This window comes from Balaenoptera musculus, chromosome 2, assembly GCF_009873245.2.
Source record: "Balaenoptera musculus isolate JJ_BM4_2016_0621 chromosome 2, mBalMus1.pri.v3, whole genome shotgun sequence".
NCBI lineage: Eukaryota > Metazoa > Chordata > Mammalia > Artiodactyla > Balaenopteridae > Balaenoptera > Balaenoptera musculus.
Window position 1 is genome coordinate 8,103,457 of NC_045786.1, and position 16,686 is coordinate 8,120,142.

At 41.1% G+C, this 16,686-nt stretch overlaps 1 protein-coding gene across 9 annotated transcripts in view; it reads left to right on the forward strand.

Moving 5' to 3' along the window:
• FRMD4A (FERM domain containing 4A) overlaps positions 1 to 16,686 on the forward strand; it is a 468,321-nt gene that overhangs the window by 263,438 nt on the left and 188,197 nt on the right. For all 9 annotated transcript variants that reach the window (XR_005018889.1, XR_005018890.1, XR_005018891.1 and 6 more), the window contains exon 2: positions 8,178 to 8,243. Coding sequence is in view for 6 of the 9 variants with exons in the window: in XM_036844689.1 (XP_036700584.1) it covers positions 8,178 to 8,243 (66 nt within the window). In the remaining 3 variants the exon portion in view is untranslated. The remainder of the gene's footprint in view (positions 1 to 8,177; positions 8,244 to 16,686) is intronic.

Here is a 16,686-nt window from a genome sequence, read left to right on the forward strand (position 1 = left end):
GTTCACTGCAGCACTATTTACAATAGCCAGGTCATAGAAGCAACCTAAATGCCCATTGACAGACGAATGGATAAAGAAGATGTGGTACACATATACAATGGAATATTACTCAGCCATAAAAAGGAACGAAATTGGGTCATTTGTAGAGACGTGGATGGATCTAGAGACTGTCATACAGAGTGAAGTAAGTCAGAAAGAGAAAAACAAATATCGTATATTAACACATGTATGTGGAACCTAGAAAAATGGTACAGATGAACCGGTTTGCAGGGCAGAAATAGAGACACAGATGTAGAGAACAAACGTATGGACACCAAGGGAGGAAAGTGGCGGGGCGGGGCGGGGGGGTGGTGGTGTGATGAATTGGGAGATTGGGATTGACATGTATACACTAATATATATAAAATAGATAATAATAAGAACCTGCTATATAAAAAAATAAAACTGAAAACATAATGCAATTAATGGATTTGGGAAAAAAAGACAAATGTTATTTTCTGTTCTGTAACTTTTTATCTCTTAGGAGTGGAAAAGTTATACCTTTAAAGGTCAGAGCCTTGAGAATGGGGTATCCTGTGTATTGTAGGCTGTAGGCAACATTCTTTCAGTGACTAACTTGCAGGAAAAGCAATAGGATACAAAGGTTAAAGAAAAAGAGACAGATCCAATATGGAGTCAGATTTGATCTTCCCTGTGACGCACCTGCCCACGCAGCCCTCCACTGTCCCCAAGCCCTTAGTACCCACACAACACCACGACTCCTCTTCTTGTGTCACCAGAGAAAACCCAGTTTCCTTTCGCTGGAGGCAGAGAGACCCGGGCAGTAGCCACACCTCAGTCTGCTTTCCAAAGATCCTCCAGTGAAACACTGGCCGCACTCATGACCTCATCAAGTGCACACTTGCAGCGGGTCAAGCTTTGAAGAATGCAAGGCTGTTTCCATTCATTTTTTTTTAATATTTATTCATTTATTTATTTATTTGCTTGTGCCAGGTCTCATTTGCAGCAGGCAGGCTCCTTAGTTGTGGCTCGCGGGCTCCTTAGTTGTGGCATGCGAACTCTTAGTTGTGGCATGCATGTGGGATCTAGTTCCCTAACCTGGGATCGAACCCGGGCCCCCTGCATTGGGAGCACGGAGTCTTATCCACTGCGCCACCAGGGAAGTCCCTTCAGTTCTTATATTACATTGCATTGCCATGTGAATTTGTTTATAATAGGGCCACACATTTAGTCACTTTCATCTGGGTTTTATCAGTTCTGACTGTATTCAGCAGCCAAGAACCTCAAGGACATGCCTGTGTGTGTCCTTCTGAACTCAGGAGACTCATAATAAAGGCAGAGGTGAAATAACTTGCCAGAGGTCATGGAGCAAAACTGGGACCAAGTCATTCTCTCTGAATCAGACTTCTGCTGTCTAATACTTGGTATCTCCTTTCTTTCCATTAGCATCTTTATTTTAATATGATGTCACTTAGAGACAAAAAAAAAGGTAATAAGCTTGAGATAAATCAGACAGAGGGAAAAATCATAGTAAAAATGGACAATATACCTTTATAACTTTTTTTAAAGGTTATAGGCAGAGGCCCCTCATGAACTTTTTTTTTTTTTAACATCTTTATTGGAGTATAATTGCTTTACAATGGTGTGTTAGTTTCTGCTGTATAACAAAATGAATCAGCTATACATATACATATATCCCCGTATCTCCTCCCTCTTGACCCTCATGCACTTTTATTATAATGTATGAAATACACACTATAATAACTTATTATATTATATCTGGTGTGTCCATGGTACAGGTTAGGTGTGAGCAGCAGACGGATGGATATTTTTAACAACTTTTAATTGCCTGAAATCCTTTCTATCTGTGTAGTTATTTACTGTGGGCTTGACTTTCTTGAGGCCACTGTGAATGTGTTGCATTTATTCGTCTCCTGGATGTGACAGCTTCATAATGATTGCGATTCTGGTATCCTGTGACTTTCTGGTACTTAGTTGAGTCCTTGGGTCCTCATTTATCTGCAGAGGAAACTGAAGTGGAGAGAGGGATGTGACACACTGCGGTGACCCAAACAGCAGAAGCCCCAACAGTGAGTTTCCCTGGGAACTTGTAGTCATGTCTCTGGAATTTCCTTCCGAGCCACAGAATGGCCTGGGTCAGAGGGCAGATTGTGAGGTGCTGCTGTCATACTTCTGGCATCCTCGGGGTGCTCCGTGGCTTCATGGACCGCGCTCACAGGACGTGCTCTAAGACTTACGTCCCTAGGTTTGGGCCTTGGCTTGGACACTTCAGAAATCGGAATTTTCTCTTTGATGATAACGTTTTAAAGGGTCGGATTTCGGGTTGTTTGGGGGAGGACTGACAATTCTCCAAAGTGTGCTTTGGAAATGTGAATTCTTCGTTTTGTGCAATTCCAGTGAGTCTTTAATATTTCTTATTTTATTGTCCCATGAAGTACTGTCTCTAAAATGAATCTGAATCACAACTTGGTAACTTGTGCAGAGCTGTAAACAAGTAGGCACGTGGTAACGTGGCTCTCCTCCCCCTCCCTACCCTCACCCCAGCCCCCAGTGTCTTAGTGATAACAGTTCCAGTATAAATGAGTCTCAGGAAATATTATGGCAACATGTGTTAATTGAATGTATTTTAGTTTTTTAGTTTTTGAAATCGTATGTTTTTCTAAGTTTATTACCTGTTACCCTGTTATCATTTGCACAATTGCATTAGTTTTCTCTGAAATTATTATGAACAGGGGAACTAGGGTTCTTTCTTCAGAGTACTTCCTCCGCATGTATATACCATAGTAGATGATACATTTGACAAGGGGCAAGAAAAAGGGGAGAGCGGACATCCAAGAAGTGACTCAAAGAGGGAGAGAGAGGAGGGGGTGATGGGTAGAGAAAGAGGTGATAACAAGAAGCATATTGAAATGGGGTTTACTTAGTTTTGAATTTGAAGAGAGAACATTCCTAATAAAACATATTTTCACACGCTGAACCCTGTACCCCTCCATGTAAAGCTCTTCAGAATCGCCCTTTGGGAGAGTTTGTCGTTGCTGGTTAGGTGGTTATTTGTTTTTCGGTAATGCCCTGCAGAGGGGCCTCCTCTGTCATGTTTGGACAGAACCCCCTTCCGCCATCAGGAGTGTGTCAGGCTCCGGTAGATGGAGGCCCTCAAGCACAGGTGTTTATAATCCCCGCCTTTCGGATCCTGTGCTCCCTGAACCCCTTCTGGGAAGCACAGTCGGTCTCCCATGAATTCCTCCCGCAGGGAGAGAAGGTGTGAGACTTTCGGTCTTGAGATTTCTCATATCTGTGGACAATCATAATTCTCATTTGTAAATTAATTAGTTTGATTTGAGATGTTAAGATCTAGGCAATCTAAGAAGAATTTGCTGAGAAGGAAGCTTCTCGAGCTCCATTTCCTATGGCTGACCTCAAAGTGTCCTTCATTTTTCTAGATTAAGTTTCTTTTTTTACATTTTTTAAAAAAAATTTATTTATGGCTGTGTTGGGTCTCTGTTTCTGTGCGAGGGCTTTCTCTAGTTGCGGCAAGTGGGGGCCACTCTTCATCGCGGTGCGCGCGCCTCTCACTATCGTGGCCTCTCTCGTTGCGGAGCACAGGCTCCAGACGCGCAGGCTCAGTAGTTGTGGCTCACGGGCCCAGTTGCTCCGCGGCATGTGGGATCTTCCCGGACCAGGGCTCGAACCCGTGTCCCCTGCATTGGCAGGCAGATTCTCAACTACTGCGCCACCAGGGAAGCCCTCGTTTTTTACATTTTTTAACTGAAAAAGAAAAAAGATGTGAAGTCATATTTGGGTAGGGGTGGGGATAGGGGACCACCCATAAGCCTATCAACCTAGCACATCAACTGTCTTATTTTTGCCTCTTCATTCCTGTACATGTTCACGACAATTTTATTGGCTGCCTTTATAGTACACGTCTCATATTCTACTATGTTCACTTAAGCTCACGTTACAAATGCATTTCCATGTTTATATGTAGTTTTCGTGATTCGGTGTGTGTCTTAACAGCGAAGTTGGATAAGTGGGGTGGACACCTGACTTTCAAAGTAACACGTTTCTGTGTATCCTTTGGGGTCACAGTGCACTTGGCGGGCTTCTGCTTGGTATGGAATTGTACCGTAACAAGTCGATTTATGGCTGGAGCAGTAGCCAGCTGGCATCTGCAAGAAGCCTTGTTCTCCAAAAGCATCTCCTTTGAGGGTGATGCCGGCCCTCCAGTTTGTGCCTGAGCAGCTGAAAACAAGAACAAGGAAAGCAGTATTTGTTTACGGTTGTTAGTATTCAGAAGAAAATTTCACTACGCCCAGGAAGCCAGACGAAGCTGCAGACGTCCAGCCACTCTTTCTCCGCACACACCCAGGATGGCAAACTTCTTCTGAACTGATGACGAGAACAGGCTGCTCCGATCTCCCATCCGTGCAGAACAATAGACAGGTCTCCCTTTTGAGAAGAAAAGTCACAGCTGTGCTGTCAAAAGAAAGTTGTGCTTTCAAAGACGTGATGATTCAAGGTTGAGTTTCGGTTTAGACTCACTTCTCTGTGCTGACTTTTCTCGGGGACAGTTTGCCTTCCAAAAGGGAGGCAGCTTGTAAATTTCCTATTAGAATAGGGAGTGTGCTTATAAATTCCTCAGGGCTTAGTAGTGAGATTTTGTTGAAGAGGAGAATGAAGTTGGAAGCTCCTTGGGTAGATCTTAACATCTGGATGCATAGCTACTTCTTTAAACTGCTGAGCAGATAAGATGAGATTAAGGGAATGGGAATTGTATGTTTCAGATGAAAATGAGAATCGCACGATACACTTTTAGGTATGGGTATGAACTTGGGGTCATGTCACACTTTGCATGCTTGGAAATACTTTGAGAAAATGATAGGCTACCTCTTCTTTATGACTGTGATTAGAACTTTATTTGATACAGTAATGTCTTGGGTACCAATTTTCCTTGGTTTTTATACAGCTTATTAGAACGTGAATAAGTAACTCAAGAACGTGTTTATACCCTTAACTTTTTACAGTAAAAGGAAGTTCAAAACTTTGTGCTTTAAATATGCACAGGACAAGCAGAATTGCTTTCTAAAAATTCCTTAAAATTGTCCCCACACTTCAGAGAATTTTCTCAAATTGTTAATAAATGTTTTTGAAGGAATTCCAAAATAATATGCCAGATGGTTGTAGCACTCTCCTTTCTAGAACTCCCTCTCTGTTGATCTTGAGTTCTTCCTAATGAGAACTCAAGTGCTGAATATCTAAAATGCTATCCAAAGTACCTGTGCAGTTGCTGTCAGCTGCCCTATTGAAACTTGAACATTTTGGGTGCACTTTTCTTTTTTTTTTCTTTTTTTGTCTGCGTTGGGTCTTCGTTGCTGCGCGTGGGCTTTCTCTAGTTGCGGTGAGTGGGGGCTACTCGTCGATGCGGTGCACGGGCTTCTCATTGTGGGGGCTTCTCTTGTTGCAGAGCACGGGCTCTAGGCGCTCAGGCTTCAGTAGTTGTGGCACGTGGGCTGCAGTAGTTGTGGCTCACAGGCTCTAGAGCGCAGGCTCAGTAGTTGTGGCGCATGGGCTTAGCTGCTCCGCGGCATGTGGGATTTTCCTGGACCAGGGCTCGAACCCGTGTCCCCTGCATTGGCAGACGGATTCTTAACCACTGTGCCACCAGGGAAGCCCTGGGTGCACTTTTTTGCTAAAAGAATAATTTATACATTTTGGTATGGAAGCATATATTTTAGTGTATTTAAAATTATAGTAGTTTTCTTTGAACTTAGAGGGGTCAATGATTGAGATGAAGCTGATGGATTTTTTTTTTCCAGCAAAGTTTTTTATTTACTTTGTAAAAGTTGTTTTCTTTTTTTAAATTGAGATATAGTTGACTTATAAGATTATATTAAGGCATGCAACATAATGATTCGATATCTGTATATATTGTGAAGTGATCACCACAGTAAGTCTAGCTAACATCTGTCCCCACATATGTTACAAAATTTTTTTCTTGTGATGAGAACTTTTAATATCTGCTGTCTTAGCAACTCTCAAATATACGACACAGTATTATTCATTATAGTTAGCATGCTGTACAATACATTCCCAAGTCTTATTTATTTTAACTGGAAGCCTGTACTTTTTGACCGTCTTCCCCAGTTCACACCCCCCCATGTCCATCCCCTGTCTTTGGCAACCACCAGTGTGTTCTCTGTATCTAGGGGCTCATGGTTTTTTGGTTTTGTTTGTTTGTTTTAGATTCCACATATAAGTGAGATCATACAGTATTTGTCTTCTTCTGTCTGACTTATTTCACTTAGCATAATGCCCTCCAAGTCCATCCATGTTGTCACCAATAGCAAGATTTCCTCTATTTTACGGCTGCATCATATTCTTATGAATCACTGTGAGTGACAATATGACTTGATGGAAGCGTGAACAATAATATGACTTCGATGCCTTCTTCAGGGGAAGGAGAAAGAATCCTCTCGTAGGAGTACGCCGCAGCTTTGCACGTGCCGATGATCAGGGAATGAGCCGGGTTGGGCAAGAAGAGAAGAGGCCACCTTCTGCGTGTTTCCTGGAGGAGGCGCTTCCAGGAAGGGACTCTGATGCCCATGTAGTGAGGCAGGGCCGGAATCAGCCCATGTGCATCCTTCCTTTGGATCTGCATGAAGTGGCTGGTAGCTGGGGAAGAAGAAGGTGGCTTCAGTGGGGGCTACAGTCAGATAAAAATCCAAGGACCGAAAGGAGTCCTTGGGTCTTCTGGTCCTGGCAGCTGTACTGGGGCAGCTCATGAGCACCAGTTGTTACATTTTCAGGAATTTTGTGCTCCGCTTGTAAAACATAGGCATTATTAACACTAAATTATATAAACATACAGTTAAATAAATTATATTAAAAACAAGGGTAATGAATACTATAATAACCACATAAATCAATCCGCTTCCTAATTATTTTACTGTCCTTTGCTAGCATCTACACTCTTGAGGTGTGTGTATTGGTTTTTGTTTTGTTTTGTTTTGTTTTGAACTTACTAGATTACTGGTTTATTATAAAAGGACAAAACTCAGGAACAGCCAGGTGGAAGAGATGCACAGGGAAGGTACAGGGAAGGGGCATGCCCTCTCCCAGCGGCATTCTATCTGCAGGTGGTGTGTATTATATCTGTCTGTTAGAAACACTCAGTGTTGTCCTGACAGTAGCTTGAAATCAGAGATGGTGAAGATACTTGGAGCGGCAAGACACTTTTTGGTTAGAGTGGTGTCCAGCTGTGACATCTACCAGAAGGCTTGCTCTTCAGAGGATTTCCTTTGAGGGTGATGCCAGGGCTCCAGCAAATGCTACAAAGTAAAACTCTCTCCTTCCAGAAAGCCAACTGTTCAACATTCACCAGCACCCCCATTGGGCCTGACCACTCGCTTTTGTATCTGAGACTGGGGTGCAGAGATGAACAGAGGCTTGTTCAAAGTCCTGCAGCCAATAATCGGCAGGGCTAAGATTTGACTTGGGTCTTCCAGTTCCTGCCAAGATGCTCTTTCTATTACACAGATATGTTAGTGGTGAAAGGCACAAGGGTCAGGGGTCAAGTTCAGCTGTGAGCACTTATCTCCAGGGTTCCTGTAACATAAGTGAAAGCTCTGTACGGAGTAGAGTCATAAATGAGGAGAGGGGATGATTAACACAGAAATCAAATGCCGTTGCCAGCGGGGTGGTCGTCTGCTCCCTGCGATCAGTTAGGGGGATAAGTCGAGAGGTGCAGAGACCAGATACTGAACTGTGTCCCTAATGCATGGTGATAAAATTATTGAATGGAAGAATGACTCAAGAATGAAGAACATTTATCACCACCTGATATTATGTTATATACGCATTTGCTAATTTATTTTACATCTCCCCCGTAAGAATGTAAGCTCCATGAGGGCAGGGACCTAGTCTTGTGTGCTGCTATACACCCAGCTCTCAGAATAGTGCTTGGCACACAGAAAATGCTCAATAAATATTGTTGAATGAATGAATGACCCATTCCTGGCTCATCTTGGCCTCATATGACTCCAACTCCCAGGAGAAGTTTTGCCCAGAGGAACGTGCCTGGTGACATCCAGCACTGGGGACCCTCTAACCTGTGAAAGGCCGCTAGACTCTTGGTGACCATCATTTGTCTTTTTTCTTAGATGACGGAAGGCCGTCGATGTCAAGTACATCTTCTTGATGACCGGAAGCTGGAACTCCTAGTACAGGTAAATGACTTTTGGCCAACTTTCTAAGTTTCTTCTGTGACTGATATCGTTCAGACTTTGATTCAGCTGAAGGGTGGGTGAGAATATAAACTATTTTAAAACCTCTATTAAAATCTACGAGTGAGGACTGGGGCACACCGTGGTATTCGTGTGTGTGTGTGTGTGAGTGCTATTTTTGTTCATTCTGTTTCTTTGTGCACCACGCCTAAGGCATTCGAGGCCAGATGTAGATCTAACCTATTGTTACAAATCTCTAGAAGAGGAAATTCCACAACTGCCATTAACTAATCTTTCTACATGGAAGGAGTTAACTATAATATAACCTAGAGAACTCTTGCTACAATTAAGACTGATTTTGTCATCAGAGGGGATAGAAAACAGTTTGTTGTTTTCAAGTTACGCCTTCATAGATGTGAAGAAAGAAAAACGATCCCTTGGCTCTGTCTTCCCTCTAAGGGCTCAGTAACCCCCGACCCCCTCCCATAGGTCATCACTGTCATTGCCGTTGACCATCTATATGTCAGTTAACACACAGGAAATCAATCCATTTATCCCCAAACTAAGAACATATCAGTGGCAGAGAAATCAGAGCAGGAATTGGAATCATAGACCCTGGTTTTGTTCAGCTTCAAAAAATATCTATCATTGTTTTCCTCAAAGCCCCAAAGAATGAAGTTTCCAAACTTGATTTAAAGAACTTAATTCTAAATCTGTTGCTTGCTTCCAGCTTTTCTAACTCTATTTGCTTGATATTCTCCAATGTCTATAAAATTCTCAGGGCAGTGCTCCTTATCCCCCCTCATATTTTGCCCTGAAGAAGCTACAGTACATCAGGAGGTTGAAATGATGCCCAGACACTCAGATCTCTTACGTGTACTTGCTGCTGGGATTTGAAAATGTTCAAACTGCTAACTTAAAGAGTGAATAGTTTTAATAAGATTTCAATTATAAAGGTACTACAAATGCAGTGTAGGAAAGAGAGAAACCGTAGGAAGAAGCTCAAAACCATAACATACTAGTTTGACTACTATTCTCACTTTGGCAGATTTCTTTCCAGCTTTTTTCATGTTTGTATTTCTTACATGGTTGTAATCATAATGTGTGAGTAATTCTCTATTTTATTTTTTTCACTTAACGTCTTTCATTAGCCTTTTCCAAGTTACTTAAGTTGTCATCTTTGTTAATAGCTGCATAAATTCCAGAAATGGATATTCCATTAGTATCAAATCGTTTACCCATTTGGGTCCATTGAAGGTTTCTTTACAATTTTTCCACTATTACAAGTAAATGCTGTGATTAATTTATCTACCTGTGTAAGGTACTTTCACATTTTGGATTACGTCCTTGTTAGACTAGATTCAGAGGATCACATTCGTATTAAGAGTTAAAACCTCCGCTTGGATTTGGAGGGTGGGGCAGTGGACAGGACTGCAAAGTGAGCAAGATCTCTTCAATTAGCAGCGTCACTAACTAACAAAGCACTTGGAGCTTTAAATTGTTAAGAATCATCTTCAGATGCTTAGAGGTGAGTGGTCTGGTGTGTTTTAGATGCTTTTTTTATACCAACTCTTAAAGGCTTAGAAAGCGGCCACCCTCTTATATAGGAATTAAGACCTCAAGTGGCAGTGAAATGACAATCCGTTGGCCAGCCTGCCCTGGGAAAGTATGATTGGGGGCATCTGAAGTGGACCCGAGTCACAGAAAAGAGATGTAATTACTGATGTACAGCAGTTTTGAAAAGGTCATCCTCAACCCTTCACCATCAAGAAAATGTTGATTTAGGCTAAACAAGAGAAGTTCATACTCTTCCCATCCCTTTTTAGAACATGCTTCAAATGTTATTCCCTCTTCCTAGAACACTCCTTCCTGTACCCTCACCTCTGTCCCTGGATGGTTTCTGTTAAACTTTCAGTTCACAGCTTAGAAGACACTTTCCCCCCCCCAAGGCTTTCCCTGGCCTCCCTGCCCCTCCCAGGTCTGGGTCTTACTGTTACCAAACCAGACTTGGGTCTACTCTCCTGCATGCAGTAAAGCTGACTGCTGATACCAAGTTGTGGTGAAGGGAAGTGCAGCATTTATTGCAGGCACCAAGCAAGGAGTTTGGGCAGCTAATATTCAAAAGGCCTGAACTCCCAATGGCTTTCAGGGAACGGTTTTTAAAGACAGGGTGAGGAAGAGGGTTGCGGGGTGTGTGATCAGCTCATGGACATTCTTCTGATTGGTTGGTGGAGAGGTAATCGGGAGTCACACATCATCAGCCTTCTGGTTCCAACCAGTCTGGGGTCTGCGTGCTTGTGGTCAACGTACAGTTAACTTCTTCCACCTGGTGGGGGGCTTAGTGCCTCCAAAACAGCTCAACGGATATGGTTCAGAATATTAACTATGGCCCTTGAGTCCTTGATTTGGTTTAATGGCTAAACGATTATTATTTTCTCTGGCTTGACTGTTTTCCTTTGTTTTTGCATTTTCTCACTTCTCTGATTAAATTTGCTCTTTGGAACTTGGGGAAGGCTTAGGAGGCTGAAGTTCTTCTATAAACAAGAGGCAGGCGGAGGACATGGGGTGTCTGTCCCGGGAAGGCCCCTAGGGTCCTGCTCAGTGACATTAGCTGTCACCCTTCCCCCTGAGGTTTCCCTCTTACTGTCACAACTCATCACAACTCACTGCCATCGCCTGTTTACTTGTCAGCATTTCCCAGAGCCACCAACAATTTGAGGGCTGGGTCTGTGTCATGATCACTGTGGGTCCCCAGCGCCCAGCCCAGTGCCTGGCACATAGGTCACTAAATAAATCCTTGTAGAATGAAAGAATGGGCAAATCCTAAGATACCATGGAATTACCTCCCCAAAGGACCATAGAACCAATTGCTCTGCAGAGAACCAAAAAAAACAAAAAACAAAACCATGGAAGCAACCTAAATGTCCATCGATGGAGGAATGGATAAAAACAAGATGTGGTGCATATATACAATGGAACACTACTCGACCATAAAAGAGAACAAAATAATGCCATTTGCAGTGACATGGATGGACCTAGAGATTGTCACACTGAGTGAAGTAAGTCAGACAGAGAAAGACAAATATATGACATTGCTTATATGTGGAATCTAAAAAAATGGTACAAATGAACTTATTTACAAAACAGAAATAGAGTTGCAGATGTAGAAAACAAACGTATGGTTACCAAGGATGAAAGGGAGGTGAGGAGGGATAAATTGGGAGATTGGGATTGACATATACACACTACTATATATAAAATAGGTAACTAATAAGGACCTACTGTAACCAGACAACCACAGAGATTATTTCCTGCACCGGTGCAGACCTGGCCACTGTGAATGGAAGCATTTCCCTTCTCTGGGTTACAGAGCACCATGGCGATAATCCCAACGTTGAAGGCTTATTATAAAGCCGTTTGAGATTACGTAGTGGAATCTGCACATCCAAATTCCTGTTGACCTTGAGTAAATCCCACATTACCTGTACAGGGGAAAGAGCAAAGGTCAAGAGTGCACGTACGGGAATTTAATATTTGAAAGGCTTATCCCTAAATCCACAGGCAGGTCCCTGACACCCATGACATTACCATGTAACTCCCTAAGTCCTTAAATTGCACTTAAGGACAGCTGGAACGATGCTATGACACAAGGATGTCATTCAGTAACAAATCAAGCCTTCAACTTTGGTCATCCATTTGGACTTTGTTCAGCTGCGTCACACTCCCATCCAACCCGGAGACAATGGCATTTGCTCTGTTGCCCAAAACTGTTTCAGCCAATTAGAAATGTACTCGAAAAAGCCTGCATCAAAATGAGAGAGGCCACCATCGTGTACGTCTCTCAATCAACCTCTTCTTGATGCTTCTATAACCAGACAAGAGGGTGCCATGCATGTTTTGTATTAAACTGAACTTCTCACGTCTGGTCTTCATACAGTTATTCCTTTAAAATGACTTTCTTCACTTTTTTTCTGACCTGAATGCATGTTTAAGGGAGCATTTTGGAAGCAAAGAAAGAGAAATGTGCTTTAGCCTTAGTGAGAGCCATTGCAATAAGATGGAGAAGAATTTCCTGACAGTGAGGGTCGGTTGGTGGAGAACTGGAAGCCATAAATGGGAAGATTCTGGGCCCTTTCTCTTGGGTTTTTTAAAAATAGAGTAGATTTTCGCTAGATTGGAATGCCTGAGGTGTGGTCCTTCCTTATTAGGGTCTCTTGAGGCTTATGATACTATATGACATCCTGTCCTACAGGAAGAAAGGCCAGTGCAAGAAAAACAGACCTGTTTTTTAAAGCCCTTTCCCAGCACTTTAGATGAGTGGGTATTATGTTCTGTTGGCAGAATTTCTTCCCTTTGATGATAGAGCGAATTAGAGTCCTCTCCATCCCCCAACTCTGCCACAGTGGGAGCTGTGATGTGGGGCAGATCCTAGGATTACCGTGTCTCTCTAACCCCATCTCTAAGTGGCCATTGGCAGCACGTTTATAACTGTCCACTTCATTAAAATAGAGGAACAAAGTGTCCTGTGATTCTGAGAAATGGAACAAACTTCAACAAGTCAGTGTTTTTCAAGAGAATTAAAGATAGTAGCTAGACTGTTGTTCTAAGTTACATGGTGTCTCTAATCTTGAGAAAACCAGTGGGACAGAAACATCAGGAGAGATTTAAAGCTACACTGCAGAGTACATTGGAGCCCTTGAAATGTGGCCAGTCCCAATTAAGATGGGCTGTGAGTGTAAAATATGCACCAGATTTTGAAGCTTCATATTTTTTTAAATAAAAGTAAAATATCTTATTAATAATTTTTATATCGATGATTCCATGTTGAAATGATAATATTTGGGGTGAGATGAAAGAAAATACATAATTAAAATTAATCTCACCTATTTCTTGTTCCTTGTTTCATGCGGCTACTAAAAACGTTAGAATTTCCTATTGGGCTCCCATGATATTTCTGTTGGACAGCGATCTTTTTTTTTTTTTTTAATAAATCTTCATTGGAGTATAATTGCTTCACAGTACTGTGTTAGTTTCTGTTGTACAACAAAGTGAATCAGCCATATGTATACATATATCTGCATATGCCTTTCCTCTTGAGCCTCCCTCCCACCCTCGCTATCCCACCCCTCTAGGTGGTCACAAAGCACCGAGCTGATCTCCCTGTGCTATGCAGCTGCTTCCCACTAGCTAGCTATTTTACATTTGGTAGTATATATATGTCCATGCCACTCTCTCACTTCGTTCCAGCTTACCCTTCCCCCTCTCCATGTCCTCAAGTCCATTCGCTGTGTCTTCGTCTTTATTCCTACCCTGCCACTAGGTTCATCAGTACCTTTTTTGTTTTTTTAGGATTCCATATATATGCATTAGCATACGGTATTTGTTTTTCTCTTTCTGACTTACTTCATTCTGTATGACAGATTCTAGGTCCATCCACCTCACTACCAATAACTCAATTTCGTTTCTTTTTATGGAGAGTAATATTCCATTGTATATATGTGCCACATCTTTATCCATTCATCTGTCGATGCACATTTAGGTTGGTTCCATATCCTGGCTATTGTAAATAGTGCTGCAGTGAACATTGTGGTACATGTCTCTTTTTGAATTATGGTTTTCTCAGGGTATATGCCCAGTAGTGGGATTGCTGGGTCGTATGGTAGTTCTATTTTTAGTTTTTTAAGGAGCCTCCATACTGTTCTCCATAGTGGTTGTATCAATTTACATTCCCACCAACAGTGCAGGAGGGTTCCCTTTTCACCACACCCTGTCCAACATTTATTGTTTCTAGATTTTTTGATAATGGCCGTTCTGACTGGTGTGAGGTGATACCTCATTGTAGTTGTGAATTGTATTTCTCTAATAATTAGTAATGTTGAGCATCTTTTCATGTGCCTCTTGGCCATCTGTATGTCTTCTTTGGTGAAATTTCTATTTAGCTCTTCCACTTCTTTTTCAATTGGATTATTTGTTTTTTTGATGTTGAGCTCCATGAGCTGTTTGTATATTTTGGAGATTAATCCTTTGTCCACTGTTTCATTTGCAAATATTTTCTCCCATTCTGAGGGTTGTCTTTTCGTCTTGTTTATGGTTTCCTTTGCTGTGCAAAAGCTTTTAAGTTTCGTTAGGTCCTATTTGTTTATTTTTATTTTCATTTTCATTACTCTAGGAGGTGGGTCAAAAAAGATCTTGCTGTGGCTTATGTCAAAGATTGTTTTTCCTATGTTTTCCTCTAAGGGTTTTATAGTGTCTAGTCTTACATTTAGGTCTTTAATCCATTTTGAGTTTATTTTTGTGTATGGTGTTAGGGAGTGTTCTAATTTCATTCTTTTACATGTAGCTGTCCGGTTTTCCCAGCACCACTTATTGAAGAGGCTGTCTTTTCTCCATTGTATGTTCTTGCCTCCTTTGTCGTAAATTAGGTGACCATATGTGCGTGGGTTTATCTCTGGGCTTTCTATCCTGTTCCATTGATTTATATTTCTGTTTTTGTGCCAGTACCTTACTGTCTTGATTACTGTAGCTTCATAAGTACAGTTTGAAGTCTGGGAGCCTGATTCCTCCAGCTCCATTTTTCTTTCTCAAGATTGCTTTGGCTATTTGGGGTCTTTTGGGTTTCCATACAAATTGTAAAATTTTTTGTTCTAATTCTGTGAAGAATGCCACTGGTAGTTTGATAGGGATTGCGTTGAATCTGTAGATTGCTTTGGGTAGTATAGTCATTTTCACTATATTGATTCTTCCAATCCAAGAACATGGTATATTTCTCCATCTGTTTATGTCATCTTTGATTTCTTTCATCAGTGTTTTATAGTTTTCTGAGTACAAGTCTTTCGCCTCCTTTGGTAGGTTTATTCCTAGGTATTTTATTCTTTTTGTTGCGATGGTAGATGGGATTGTTTCCTTAATTTCTCTTTCTGATTTTTCGTTGTTAATATATAGGAATGCCAGAGATTTCTGTGCAGTAATTTTGTATCCTGCAACCTTACCAAATTCACTGTTTAGTTCTAGTAGTTTTCTGGTAGCATCTTCAGGATTTTCTATGTATAGTATAATGTCATCTGCAAACAGTGAAATTTTTACTTCTTCTTTTCCAATTTGTATTCCTTTATTTCTTTTTCTTCTCTGATTGCCATGGCTAGGACTTCCAAAATTATGTTGAATAAGAGTGGCAAGAGTGGACATCCTTGTCTTGTTCCTGATCTTAGTGGAAATATGCTCAGTTTTTCAGCATTGAGTATGATGTTGGCTGTGGGTTTGTCATATATGGCCTTTATTATGTTGAGGTAGTTTCCCTCTATGCCCATTTTCTGAAACGTTTTTATCATAAATGATTGTTGAGTTTTGTCGAAAGCTTTTTCTGCACCTATTGAGATGATCATATGGTTTGTATTCCTTAATTTGTTAATGTGGTGTATCACATTGCTTGATTTGCGTATATTGAAGAATCCTTGCATCCCTGGGATAAATCCCACTTGATCATGGTGTATGATCCTTTTAATGTGCTGTTGGGTTCTGTTTGCTAGTATTTTTTGTTCAGGATTTTTGCATCTATGTTCATCAGTGATATTGGTCTATAATTTTTTTTTTGTGATATCTTTTTCTGATTTTGGTATCAGGGTGATGGTGACTTCATAGAATGAATGTGGGAGTGTTCCTCCCTCTGCAGTTTTTTGGAAGAGTTTGAGAAGGATCGGTGATAGCTCTTCCCTAAATGTTTGATAGTATTTGCCTGTGAAGCCATCTGGTCCTGGACTTTTGTTTGTTGGAAGATTTTTAATCACAGTTTCAATTTCATTACCTGTGATAGGTCTGTTTCTATTTTCTAATTCTTCCTGGTTCAGTCTTAGAAAAGTGTACGTATCCAAGAATTTTTCCATTTCTTTGTGGTTGTCCATTTTATTGACATATAGTTGTTTGTAGTAGTCTCTTATAATCCTTTGTATTTCTGCGGTGTCAGTTGTGATTTCTCCTTTTTCATTTCTAATTTTATTGATTTGCGTCCTCTCCCTTTTTTTCTTGATGAGTCTGGCTAAGGGTTTATCAATTTTGTTTATCTTCTCAAAGAACCAGCTTTTAGTTTTATTGATCTTTGCTATTGTTTTCTTTGTTTCTATTTCATTTATATCTGCTCTGATCTTTATGATTTCTTTCCTTCTACTGACTTTGGGTTTTCTTTATTCTTCTTTCTCTAGTTGCTTTAGGTGTAGGGTTAGATTGTTTATTTGAGATATTTCTTGTTTCTTGAGGTGAGATTGAATTGCTATAAACTTCCCTCTTAGAACTGCTTTTGCTGCGTCCCATAGGTTTTGGGTCATCGTGTTTTCGTTGTCATTTGTTTCTGTGTACTTTTTATTTCTTTGATTTCTTCAGTGATCTCTTGGTTATTTAGTAGCACACTGTTTAGCCTCCATGTATTTGTGTTTTTTACAGGTTTTTTCCTCTA